At 38.4% G+C, this 14,025-nt stretch overlaps 1 protein-coding gene across 10 annotated transcripts in view; it reads left to right on the forward strand.

Annotated features, from left to right (window-relative positions):
* ATP8B4 (ATPase phospholipid transporting 8B4 (putative)) overlaps positions 1-14,025 on the forward strand; it is a 287,386-nt gene that overhangs the window by 114,732 nt on the left and 158,629 nt on the right. For all 10 annotated transcript variants that reach the window (XM_024761880.1, XM_024761893.1, XM_024761884.1 and 7 more), the window contains 3 exons: positions 3,575-3,688; positions 6,538-6,636; positions 9,150-9,211. In XM_024761880.1, the coding sequence (XP_024617648.1) occupies positions 3,575-3,688; positions 6,538-6,636; positions 9,150-9,211 (275 nt within the window). The remainder of the gene's footprint in view (positions 1-3,574; positions 3,689-6,537; positions 6,637-9,149; positions 9,212-14,025) is intronic.

Here is a 14,025-nt window from a genome sequence, read left to right on the forward strand (position 1 = left end):
GGAGCTGAAAGACATATGCTGAGAACTATAAAACATTGATAAAGGAAATTGAAGATGATTCAAGAAATGGAAAGATATCCCAGGCTCTTGGATTGGAAGAATTAATGTTGTTAAAATGGCCATACTACCCAAAGCAATCTACAGATTTAATGTGATCCCTATCAAATTACCCATGAGATTTTTCACAGAACAAATAATCCTAAAATTTATATGGAACCCAATTCTGGGTCATAAAAGACCCAGAATTGCCAAAGCAATTCTGAGGCAAAAGAACAAAGCAGGAGGAATAACCCTCCCAGACTTCAGACAATAGTACAAAACTACAGTCATCAAAACCACATGGTATTTGCACGAAAACAGACATATGGATCAATGAAATAAAATAGAGAGCCCATAAATAAACCCACACACCTATAGTCAATCAATCTTTGACAAAGGAGGTGTGAATATACAATGGAGAAAAGAGTCTGTTCAGCATGTGGTGTTGGGAAAGGTGGACAGCTACATGTAAATCAATGAAGTTATAACACACCCTCACACCACACACAAAAATTAACTCAAGATGGCTTAAAGACTTAAATATAAGATGTGACATCATAAAACTCCTAGAGGAGAACATAGGCAAAAACATTCTCTGACATAAATCATACAAGTGTTTTCCTAGGTCAGTCTCCTAGGGCAATAGAAATAAAAGCAAAAATAAACAAATGGGACCTAATCAAACTTATAAGCTTTTGCACAGCAAAGGAAACCAGAAACAAAAAGAAATGACAATCTACGGACTGGGAGAAAATATTTGCAAATGATGCGACTGAAGAGAGCTTAATTTCCAAAATATACAAACAGCTCAGCCACAAAAAACAACCCAGTCAAAAACTGGGCAGAAGACCTAAATAGGCATTTCTCCAAAGACAGCATACAGATGGCCAAAAGGCACATGAAAAGATGCTCAACATAGCTAATTATTAGAGAGATGTAAATCAGATCTGCAATGAGGTACCACCTCACACTGGTCAGAATGGCCATCATTAAAAAGTCTACAAATAACAAATGCTGGAGAGGTTGTGGAGAAAAGGGAACCCTCCTGCACTGTTTGTGGAAACGTAAGTTGGTGCAGCCACTATGGAAAACAGTATGGATGTTCCTCAAAAAACTAAAAATAGAGTTGCCATATGATCCAGCAATCCCACTCCTGGGCATATGTCCAGACAAAACTCTAATTCGAAAAGATACATGCACCCCAATGTTCATTGAGCACTATTTACAATAGCCAAGATATGAAAGCAACCTAAATCTCCATTGACAGATGAATGGATAAAGAAGATATGGTAATATATATATATATATATAAAATGGAATACTACTCAGCCATAAAGAGGAATGAAATAACACCATTTGCAGCAACATGGGTGGGCCTAGAGATTATCATACTAAGTGAAGTAAGTGAGAAAGAGAAAGACAAATACCATATGATATTACTTATATGTGGAATCTAAAATATGACACAAATGACCCTATCTACGAAACAGGAGCAGACTCACAGACATAGAGCACAGACTTGTGGTTGCCAAGGGGAACAGGGGGTGGCGGATGAATGGATTGGGAGTTTGGGGTCAGCAGGTGCAAACTATTATGTGTAGAATGGATAAACAGAAAGGTCCTACTCAATAGCACAGGGAGCTATATTTAATATCCTGTAATAAACTATAATGAAAAAGAATATGAAAAAGGACATATATATAAAGAATATATATATATATATATATCTGAATCACTTTGCTGTACACCAGAAACTAACACAAAATTGTAAATAGAATATACTTCAGTAAAAAATAAATTAAAAAAAAATAGGTCACACAGACTAACCTCCATTTTGAAATATTAGTGGATGGAAATTCTCTGGGTATGTTGATTCTGAATGTCAGTAAGATCTGTCACCCCAAATTTCTCCTGCTATCTTTGTGAATAAGGTAGAGAAGCCTCATGGGAATATAGTTAGGTAGATATAAACACCTGAAAAAGATATTAACATTAATCTGTGGAGAAGTCTCTAGTAGCTTGCCATAGTTTTATTTCCTTAATTTAAAAATTGTTTTTTGGTTTTTAGCTCTGAACTTTTTAATGTATTAGTTTTATATAGCTTTGGAAGACTATATAAAAGGCATGTGTTTGAAATCTTTTGATGACATAAAGCTGGGAGGAATGTTTACTACTTTAGGATACAACACTCAAGATTAATTGCTTTCATTTGGCTTGTATAATAGGAATATATGAAAGATCATCAGTATTTAAAACAAAATCAACTGTGAATGTTTAGGAAGGGGAGCCCTGATTTGTTAGTGATTGATGAAGAAATGACCTAGAGATTTTAGTTCATCAAAACTCAATATGAAGATATATGTGGAGCCTAGAAAAATGGTACAGATGAACCAGTTTGAAGGGCAGAAATAGAGACACAGATATAGAGAACAAACGTATGGACACCAATGGGGGAAAGTGGCAGGGGGTGTGGTGGTGTGATGAATTGGGAGATTGAGATTGACATATACACACTAATATGTATAAAATGGATAACTAATAAGAACCTGCTGTATAAAAATAAATAAAATTCTAAAATTAAAAAAACCCTCAATATGAATAAACAGTGAGATTAAATGACAAAATGCTAATGAAGTTTAAGGCATATTAGTACAATAATCCAGAATGTGGAACATCAGAATTTCTTTTGTACACGGATCAGTTGAAGCAGATCTGCAGTATGTGTTTAGGTTTAGTTCTGGACACCATGTTTTAAGAGAGATGCAGAGAGATTGGGATGGATGCAGAAGAGGCTGACCTGGAAAAGATGTCCATGAAAAGTCATGGAGAATGGCTGAGGGTTTTGGGAATGTCTAGATCATAGTGGAGAAGATTTAGGGGAGTCTTCTGAGTCATCTTCAAGTATTTGAAGGTTGTCAACATGGAAAGAGCTTAGACTTGATTTAGGTGGCCCCAGGGACGGAATTTGGCATATGGCAAAATTTACAGCGAGGCAGATTTGAGTCTCTCATAATAAAGACCTTTCTAGCAATTCCCATTCTGAAATGGAAATAGGCTGCCTGGCAAGGTGATCAGTTTCCTATCAGAAGACTTTCAAAGACAGACCTAGGGGACCCTTGTCAGAGTTATCTACATGGTCATGCTTTGGGAAGGTGAACCAGGTGATCCTTAAAGTTCCTTCTTACCTCACGAGACCCAGCATGAGCTCAGTGTCTGCATACAGTAGGTTCTCAAGAAATAGCTGCCAGACGAATGAAACATAAGAATAAAAAAAGTCAGGGGCAGACTTTTGCACTTGATAAATTTTTTAGTCATGGATGATTTTATGGAATTGAACAGTAATTGCATCTAGTATCAGGAGCATGTCATCTTGGGAAAAATGAAACCCTTGGCCCACACAGAGTTTGAAATTTCCTAGATAGTTGACTTATCTTTCTTGCTCTGGCATAACTCATGCTCAGTCTTGTACGTTTAGAGCTGTTTGATAATGAGCAATGCTTTGCCCCAAACTAATGTGATGCTGTTTCTTTTTCAGGATAATCGTATCCACACATGCAAGTACAACATTCTCACCTTCTTGCCCATTAATTTATTTGAACAGTTTCAAAGAGTGGCAAATGTGTATTTCCTTTTCCTTCTGATTTTACAGGTAATGTTTAGGTTGTATTTCATCATCTGTTTGTTTAAAATATTCATATAACTTGAAAAAATAAGTTATTTTACTTAGCTAAATGTTCATGCTTAGAGAAAATCAGCTTTATCAGAATTTTAATTATTTAGTTATTATTGCTGTTTCTCTTCACAATGGTGGGAGGGCTAGGAATGGGTAAAAACTAGTACATTCATCATTTTAAACACTGAGGTCATTTAAAAATGCTGACTTGTACTTTATTTGAACCAAACCAGAGCCTAATAATTACTGTTCATAGCCTCCTTCCTTTCTTTATCTCCCTATCACATTCACAGTATGGGTATTGAGAGAGTTGAAGCAAAGAGCCTAACTTTGTGGAACTGAATTTGGCAAATTTCATTTGCATCTAAGAACAATGATGTATTATATATATATATAATAAATGATGTATGCTATGTGTTATTTCACTGTGACTATTTTTGATAGTTTTGAGTGGTTAATTGGTAGTTAGAAACCTTTCTTTTTCTTCCCATTTGACTAAAATTTGAACCTAAATGAAATTTCAGCTTTTATTGATATTTTAGGAAGAAAAGGCATAAATCAAAGAATTTACATACATATAAACAACTCATGTTAGCCAGTTATTTACCTAGTATTTACTTTAGAGTGATTTAATCAGATCAAACTGGTAGATTCAGAATGTACTGGGCTATGCGTTAATTATAGAAAATAAGAAGCTGGACTAGATATGTACAATCTGGATTATACCTTGAGTACTATTTTTTCTTTAATTGAATAACTACTTATTCAATAGAATAACTGTTAAGAATCTTTTGGTTGTAAGTGGTAGACATCTAAATTCACTTAATGTATTTTATGTATGACAATTCATGGGCAAACTATTTTAATAGGATGTAACTTCTCTTTTTCTATTTCCTCCATGTTTACTTTACAGGCCCTCTCTACTTGGTGATTCTTGACAACTTTAGACTTTTATTCTCCTAGCTTCAACTCCCACATAAAAGGGAGGCAGAGGCAGAGGGGGAGAAGGGGAGAGAGGAAGAGGGAGGGGGACGAGTAAAGAGGGAGAGGGAGAGAGAGAATGAGAATGAATCACTTTTTCTGTTGCTCCAGCAAGTCTTGGGATTAGTTGTAATTGGACCATGCTGTTACCTTCCTATCCTAAATCAATCACTGTGGCTCAGGAATTGCCTTGACCTAGATCACATGCCAAAACCTAGGAGCCAGCTGGATGGAATCAGTCCACCAAAATTACATGTACAAAATTACAAGTAGAGGGGTGGGGTAGTTCTTTAAGAATTAAGGGTAGAGTTGAGAAGAACTGGATGCTGAACAAGAAAAAAAAAAAACAGTGAAAATATACCTTATAATTTTTGAGGAGACTTTCTTTTTCCCCCATGAATTTTGGTTTCTTCATAGAACCCTTTACACTGTTCTAGAATTTTGAGCTCATTTCTCTAATGGGTTTCTTATTTATGGCCAAAGGCTCTTGTTCAGATAGTTTTTTATCTGGAAGGGATCTTTGGGATGGTTCAGTACAATCTCCTTTCTTTTATTGGTGAAGAAATGAGACCTGGAGAAGTTAAGTGAGGTGTAAGGGTTTTACCATGAGTTAATGATAGAACTCAGACTAGAATCCAGCTTTTCTGCCACCCAGCCTAATATTTTTGTTGGTACTTCAGAGGCTTTTGAGGTTTATTTTTTTTTAATTTTATTTGGAAGTTATTACATAAAATTACATAAAACAGCACTACCATAAATTTATTGTAGTGCTGTTTCGATGGGGCCTGATTGCCAGACACTGACCATCTCCACCCATCCTTCCCCGCCTGATGGCCCTGACGTAGCTCTAAAATGAACCCCACTTGAAAACTACCTTTGTAAGGGAGTCATGTCAACTGTCACTATGTCTCTCTCAGATGGGTGGCTTTACAGGTACAGGTCCAAGCTTTGGAGTTAAATAGACCTAGGTTCAAGTTTTAACAGTGTATGTTCTTGGCTTAGTTGTTGGACTTCTCAGATACTTTTTTTAATAAAACGGGAATATGATACCCAGGGCCGTGGCATTTCCTGACTCCAGGCTGCCATTCACAGTGTATTCTATGCTGTGCACTCAGGGTGCTATTTACATGGAATGTAAGCACTCTGGGTTTGTGCAAAACACCTCTGGTACAGAATCTAACTCAAAAAACTTCTCTGAGGATCGAATGACATAATATCTAAAAGTACTTGGCACAGTGTCTCGTGCAAGGTAGGTGCTCAAAGATTCTCTCTTGGGCTTCCCTGGCGGCGCAGTGGCTGGGAGTCAGCCTGCCGATGCGGGGGACACGGGTTCGTGCCCCGGTCTGGGAAGGTCCCACATGCCGCGGAGTGGCTGGGCCCGTGAGCCATGGCTGCTGAGCCTGCGCGTCCGGAGCCTGTGCTCCGCAACGGGAGAGAGGCCACAGCAGTGAGAGGCCCACGTACCGCTAAAAAAAAAAGAAAAAAGATTCTCTCTTTGGGAATTGGTAAAACTGTGAAAAGTTGAAATGAGAAGCTGAGAAAAGATAGGTGACATTTATCATCCTAGAGAAAGATCATCATTTGTGAAAGGTTTCAAGAAGCTTCTCAACTTGCTATAAAAATTTAATTTTTGTCAGGCAGTCTGAAAATTGTTTCAATGATACGTCTATTCTATGTGTCTTATACCTGAGTGCAAACACTTAATTATTGAAAAGCTGTTCCATATTTGTACAAATATCTGAATATCATTTCATTAATTTCTGTCAAGTCATAAAATTGACAAAAATTGAAAGCTATCTTTATGAAATTTAAAAGCCCTAAACTACTTGAAATATTTGTTTCAGCTGATTCCAGAAATTTCCTCCTTGACCTGGTTTACCACCATTGTACCTTTGGTCCTGGTGGTAACTATGACAGCTGTCAAAGATGCCACAGATGATTATGTAAGTATTTGCTTTTGAGCATTCCTAAGGTCTCAGTTTCAATTGTGACCTCTCAGAAGTAGAAAATAGAGATCCATTTGAAATTTTTGAATGAAGCTCTTTTGGTAAATACCATAAGAAACTCTATGGTTACTTATTTGATGATTAAAATAGATGTCATAGAGCCAGAGCCTGTTTATGATAATAGCAAGGGGGCTTCAATAACTAGACTCACACCCTCATTTTATACTTGAGGAAACTAAAGCCTGTAAGGAACTAAATATTTTCTAATGAACATACAACCAATTAGTGGTAAGACCAGAATTGGATCACAAACCTGCTTCCACCTAGTGAAGTATTATTTATCCTATATCTCTAGTCTTTGTCTAAGATTTTGGAGTTGGTAGATATTAGGCATTCTCACATCCTCTGCTCATTATACCAGAAATTACGATATCAAATAACTTCAAAAGTCGGGCAACTAATGTAAATAATTAAGGTATAAGACAGCAGAGAGTTTTGAAGTCTCCATAATCCAAAGGTCATTCAAATTCAAAGATTTAAAACAAAGCCTTGGGCAAACCAAACATTCTAAATCCAGACAAGCTCTATTCTCTCCTAGGTGATTGCCTGTACCCTAGCCTCAGTAGCTCTCTATTTGCCAGTGACTGACAGATTTATATCTCCTCTGAACTCATATGTGGGATTACTGTTTCTAGTCCTTCCAGACTCCATCTGTGCCAATCCCAAGACCCCTTGGCAAAGCCTGAGCATCCTGAGGCCCAGAGAGTGGGCCCCTCAGCTTTTAGGTGGTAAACTGCTTGGTCCTTTTCTGTGATGCCAGCTAGTCAATGTAGGGGACTATTTTCAGGTTAGATACAGACGTGACTAAATACTAAGTCTCTTTTTGTGTCTTCTGCAGTTAATGCTTGAATATGCTTTTACTTTTGTGATAGTATGGGCCGGTTAGTCAGGGTCTTGGCAGGAAAGACATGTCACCTTGGAATGGGGGTAGATTGGAGAAAGATTAATAATGAAGGGACTACTTAAAGGGTTGTGAGAAAAAGCACATAGGGTAGCAACAACATAGGTGGCAATACTACTTCTAGACCTGAAGGAGCAAAAGGAGGAAGCAATTGCTGGACCTGGAGCTGTAGCTGAGGGCTACCTGTAGAGGAAGTGGCCACTGCTGACTCAGCTCAAAAGAAGCCAGGAATACATACCCCATTTTCCTCTCCTCTGGCCCCATGAGTTTCTGTCAGTGGCCAAGCCCGATCAATAGCCAAAGGGCAAGGATTAAATAGGTCAGCTTCCCCTGGCACAGGGCAGAGTGTAGGAGGACAGGGTGTAGGTATGGAGGAGCAGAGACTATCCACCCCTGTCAAATTATATATTCTCTCAAAATGATGTTCCCGTCTATGGCAGTGTTGGTGGAAAGAAGTTTGCATGCCAAGGATGGGCTAGCTTAACTTACTCCTCTACCAGTACTATAAACTCTTTTCATGTTAACCAATGCTAAGTATCTTTATTTCCCTAGTAATATTCATTGACTTATACCTGGCAATCAGTGTAATTGTAGGCACTGAGCATAGTCTAATAGAAAGATTGGGATGAATTTGGGAGGGACGTTGAAAAATGGAAGGGCTAATGAAAGCAATCTATATATTGTGATATTGATACAATGAGTTTTTTTTAAAGGAAAAAGTAATAATCCTGATGATTATAATATATAAAATCAAAATTTCTTATCTCCTGTTCATCTGTGCATTTAGGCTAATTGATTGAAATAACATCTTATCTCTACTTTAGCCTATTACTATCTGGTCTTGGCAGCTCATGTAGAAAGCCTTATCTGAATGGCCGCTAATTTGTGAGTTTAGTAGAAGGCTCATAATATGTGGACTCTTCTAAGCAATATAAGATATTTTCATTACTGGAATACAAAATAAGAAATAGGATCACTTGGGCATAAAAACATAAATCCACACCAAATGTGGTTCAGTATTGTATTCTGATTTTTGTTTTAAATGCTCAGTATTTCATAAGATCACTGTTAACAATTAGAATTTCTGGAGAACAAGAATACATGTTGTTACAAGTAATTGCTTGACTTCAAAGAAATCCATAAAACAGAATGAATGATGTTCCAGTAAAGTATTGAGCACATATGTGAGAGAAATGGAAGCCCCGTTCCTTGTTAAAGACATCAAAATTAATGTATGGTTTTCTCTGGAACTGTGTGGCAGAGTAAAGGGCACATTGTCTTCTTCAAAGCAACTATAAATGTGTGGGAATTGGAAGAGCATGTAGCTAGACTTGTTGCATTGGTGACACCGAGCATGAAGTTTAGTGGGAAGGGTCTTGATTCAGATTTAGAGCATGTGGAGCTGGGTCCAAGGTAAGCATAAGTCATGCTCATTTTAGACTGATGGTGATATTGTCCAAGCAGATGAACTCAAAGTATTTTCAGTGTCACTATTTGTGCTGAAAAAGTATGATTTAATATGTTTTTTCACAAACACTTTGATTTTCAGTTTCGCCACAAGAGTGATAATCAAGTGAATAATCGGCAATCTGAAGTGCTCATTGACAGCAAGTAAGAAATATATTCTTTATGCTATTTTTAAGATGTCTGGTCACAAAACAGGTCTTGACAATTGGTGGCTTTCTCATTTAATTGAATATATGTTTCTTTCCCCCTTTAACTTTTTAAAAAAATTTATTTATTTGCTTTTATTTTTGGCTGGGTTGGGTCTTTGTTGCTGTGTGTGGGCTTTCTCTAGTTGCAGCGAGCAGGGGCTACTCTTAGTTACGGTGCACAGGCTTCTCATTGTCATGACTTCTCTTGTTGCAGAACAGGGGCTCTAGGCGCGTGGGCTTCAGTAGTTGTGGCTCACAGGCTGTAGAGCGCAGGCTCAGTAGTTGTGGCGCATGGCTTAGTTGCGCTGTGGCATGTGGGATCTTCCCGGGGCAGGGATCAAACCCGTGTCCCCTGCGTTGGCAGGCAGATTCTTAACCCCTCCCCCTTTAACTTATTACAAATTACAGTGTAAGTCCTTTGTATCCTCATGGCTCTTTTTTAAGTTCAGCAAATGTTTGTGCTACCCACTCAACTTTTACTTCAAATTCCTTTGGAGTTTCCTTTGTGGAACACAGACATATTATTGTTACTTTTCATTTCTAGATCTAATACTATTTAGAACTGGCACACATGTGATGTTTGTAGCAGATGTTTAATGTATTTGAATTATTTGCTTTGGTAATTTCTGGGAATATTGCTAGAGAGACTTCAACACATATCACGTGATAGTGATAAGCATTTTTTATTAACTTGATAGTTGAGTTTAGAATGAATTATCCACCATAACACAGATCTTGAATTGCTGTTAAATTCATCCATCTATAAAGAAATGTACACGGGAATGGTTCTTGAATCTGAAATGGTTTAAAATGTGTATTTATACACAAACAACAGCAAAAACACCTCCAGAAAACTTAGCAAAAAGGGAAATTTCAAACCTTCATTCCATGTTTCTTAGTCTCTTTCTTTGTCCCTTTTTTTTAACATGTGACAAAGTAAATTTGTAACATTGTACTTTAATCTGGCAGCCAATCACATCTGCTGATGATTTTGAAGCATTTGGGTACTGTGAAGAATGTAATTTTTAAAGGGAATATCATAAAACATATTAGTCACATGAGATGGAAAATTCCAAGAAATGGATATCAAGAGGGGCTAGGTAGTCTAGACAATAACTGGTAGGATTAAAGTAATTAATCTCCTTCTGCAACCAAAACATTGACTGATTATTAATAATGTAATGAATACATATAGTTTTCCTTATTGGATTATTTTAGAAAATGGCATTAAATGCACAGTGAAAAAAAATGATCTTAATCTAAAACCACAGTTGTAGAAACACAGCCTCTGAAAGTGTGATCTTGACGTGACATGGATAAGCCATAAAGATGCCTGGAACCATGTGGTTCATTTCCAATGTCAGCAGGTTTTGAATTGTTGCCACTACAGCATGGTGTTTAAAAGTATGGGTTTTGCGCTCAGGGAGACTTGAGTTTAGTCCTGACCCTGAATAATTCTATGGTCTTGAGCAAGTTCTTGAGAAGTGGTGACTCTTTGTAAGCTAATGTAGTGTGTGACTTTGAGCTGGACTGTTGCCTATCCTGATTTCCTCAAGCTTTGCAGTTCTGACTGGGAATTACATCTGACAATATGATCTGACTAATTCCCCAAGGAACATTTGATAATCAGTCTCATTACTTTGAAGTATCATCTCTCATGAAGTATGTTAAAAATATGTACAATTACATAATGAATTTGAACTAATAGCCTGAGCATATCTTTTAATGTCTCTCAAATTACCAGTTAAATTTTGTGACAATATTTGGGCAGTGATAGATATTGACACCTCTACCTGGAGGCCATGGGAGTATCCAGTAACTTAGATATTCAGAAACTTGATGATTGTATGTGTCCCACACATGCTAGCTATCGTTGTCATTATAATTAGAAGTAGCATTGGTCTTACTTCCTTGTGGCTTCATTTAGCTTCTTGTCTATTCCTTATGAGGTAACATCTCTTTGTAATTTGATATGGGGTGATGTTTTGAAAAGTGTTGTTGCTGATCCTGTGATGTTGAAGGTAGAAGCACATCATTGAGAATGGAGTATTCTTTGGGATTCGGTTAAAAATCACACAAGATTTTCCATTTGTAAGATTACCTTCTACTGTGAGCTCCTTTAGGGCATCTCCCTTGATCATGTCTGTGTCCCTTGAGCCTAGCACAGTGTCTATGGAATTTTCAAACTGAGCAGTAACAAGTATTCTTGCTGAGAGGGCAATCTACCAGAGGAGCTTGATCTGTAAAATTTTGCTGAGTCCCATTACTAGCCAATTCCAGTGGCTGGGGTTGTGGTCTTTGCAGAATGTTCTCAGGCTATGGAGACTGGCTTTTCACTTCTTGGAATTTGAGAAGTTGGAGAAATCAAATGGGCTTAGATTTGAGATAGCCCAGGGAGCTCTGAGTCCTCTTTTGGAGCTGGTGGTCATAGAGGATGCTCTCAGCGCTCTGCACAGACCACTACTGTCTTCCTGTGCTCACCCTCAGCTCCTGTCTGCATTATTTGCTACTTTCTTCAGAGCACTGTCCTTGGGCTATTGGAGCCAATGACCGATTGGTGCAGGGGTAAGAAAGAGCAGCACCCCTGCCTCAAGTTGGACAAGCTCTGAGGTGCAGTTAGCACCCCAAGTGCCTGTTGAGATCAGGCTGAGGATGGGACTTTGCCTGCAGTCATACCCTCGCGTGGCTTCTTCCCCTTCCATGTGTTGCTTCTCATCTTCCTTACCAGTTTCTCCCAGAAGTGATTTCCTAAGGAACCCTTTACATATGAATCCTCATCTCAGGATCTGCTTTTAGGGAAGTTGATCTAAGACAGTAGTTAATGCATACTTAATCCCATGGCAACGTTAATGGAAAATGTTAGGAAAGTGCTTTTGGGTCTATGCTAGACACCAATGGGTCATAATGCACAGATAAAGTAAAAAGCCTGGAGGGGATCAGAGGCATCCAGATGTTGCTGGATGTGGGTATCACACTGGGGTGGGCACTTCTAAGTACTGTGGCTTCCCTGTGTCCTCTGGCAGAGGGCTTCTGGACTTGAGGTTCAGGCTAGGGCAGGAGCCTTCACTGGCTTGTCCTGGAGGGAGGGGAGGCATGGTCAGCTTCGGGGAGGAGATTCCTGAGGGAAAGGGGGTACGATGAAAGCACCAGTCAGGAAACCTGGTCTGTGTAAGTGATCGATGTGCTACTCTGGGCAATTAGTTGTCATTCTGGCCTTCAGGTCTCCCTTCTCCTGCGCTCAGAAGCAAGGAACATGGCATTTACATTCAGATTCAACATATATTTATTCAGCAACTACCATGCGTGGGCTCCAGTGCTTCCACATTTAACTCTCATAAAACCCCAGAGTGTAGGTGATAGTGCCTCTTCTTAGAGATGGAGAGATTAAGGCCTAGAAAAGGAATGACTTGTCCAGAGTTCCATGGCAAGTAAGAACCTAAATTAACCTTTTACCTACTCGTGTTGTGATGTGTAAATGTAGACTTCGTGGTCTGACCACTTCTTCTCTATTTATTTTGCATTTGAAGGGCTTTGTACACAATTATAGAAATATAAACATAATATATATATATTTTTTATCTAAATGTAATCTATATGTGAATAAATATATATATCCTCACTTTTAGTGCCTGGAGCATTATTCATCTATGTTCTATGTAAACTTAAGCCACACAATAATTAGAGAGACAAAACTCTCCCTTTATAGCCTTCCTTTTCAAGGTTTTGTTACTTATATTCCTTTCCAGTCAGGACCAATCTTCTGTGTCTACAATCTGTTAAATATGCGAAAGTGCTTAAGAAATAGGTGTTGAATTAGCCTTTGATAAAATCTTTTGGTGACTTAAGTTTTAAAACTAAGTAGAAGCGAACAATTCCAATTTCTAGAAATTACTGTGCCTGCTGTATAGGAAGTGCACACTCTCCCCCAGGCTACGAGTGCCGTCTGCTGACTGAACCTGTGGAAAACGTACCAGGAGATACTTAGTGTGTCTCTTGAGGGTTTCTCAGGTTATGCTAACATCCTGGGCCACTGGCCACCATGAGAGCACCTGGGCAGGTAAGGGGCAGTGAGAGGGAGTCTGAAAGTTCCCGCAGAGGTCATCCCATATGACACTCCTCAACGTGGGCTGCCCATTGTATCTGTGCCCCAGCCATGCCCAGAGCAAGTAAGTGAGGGGCTTGCAGGGGAGGCTCTGGTGTTTTATAAAGTTTCCAAGATGATTCTACTATGCAGACACAATCGAGAACCTCTAGTCAAGGCCATCTCTTTACCTACACTTGTATCTCTATGCATGTATCTCTCAAATTTCAAAAGACATCCAAGGGAAGGAATTCCATTAATTTTTTTAAAATGATAAGCATAGTTTTTCACATAAATCCTCACAAAGGAATAATTCTGTAATGCCGATTTACATTTTTTTTGTAGTAAGGCTCACATTTTTAGTCAAACACATGGCCAATCAATAATTATTTTGCCATATTTTTCTTTCCTTCAGAAATTCAGATTTTAATTTTTCTCATTTTCATCTTTTATTTCTTTCCCCATTACATGTGTTATCCTCAACTCTGAATCATTTTCTGACTTTCATGTATTTGTGCAACTTCCAATTTTTGTTCTGTCCCATCAGCATTTCTAGTCGTATGGATTTGGGACAAGGGAAGGAGTGTGGAGGTCTTCTGCTACCCAGCTAGGTAGCCGTTAGTCTCATGTGGCTCTTAAGCACTTGAAACGAGGCTGGTCCAAATTCAGATGTGTTATTAAGTATATAG

Source organism: Neophocaena asiaeorientalis, unplaced genomic scaffold (genome assembly GCF_003031525.2).
Source record: "Neophocaena asiaeorientalis asiaeorientalis breed wild unplaced genomic scaffold, Neophocaena_asiaeorientalis_V1.1 scaffold111, whole genome shotgun sequence".
NCBI classification, from domain to species: domain Eukaryota; kingdom Metazoa; phylum Chordata; class Mammalia; order Artiodactyla; family Phocoenidae; genus Neophocaena; species Neophocaena asiaeorientalis.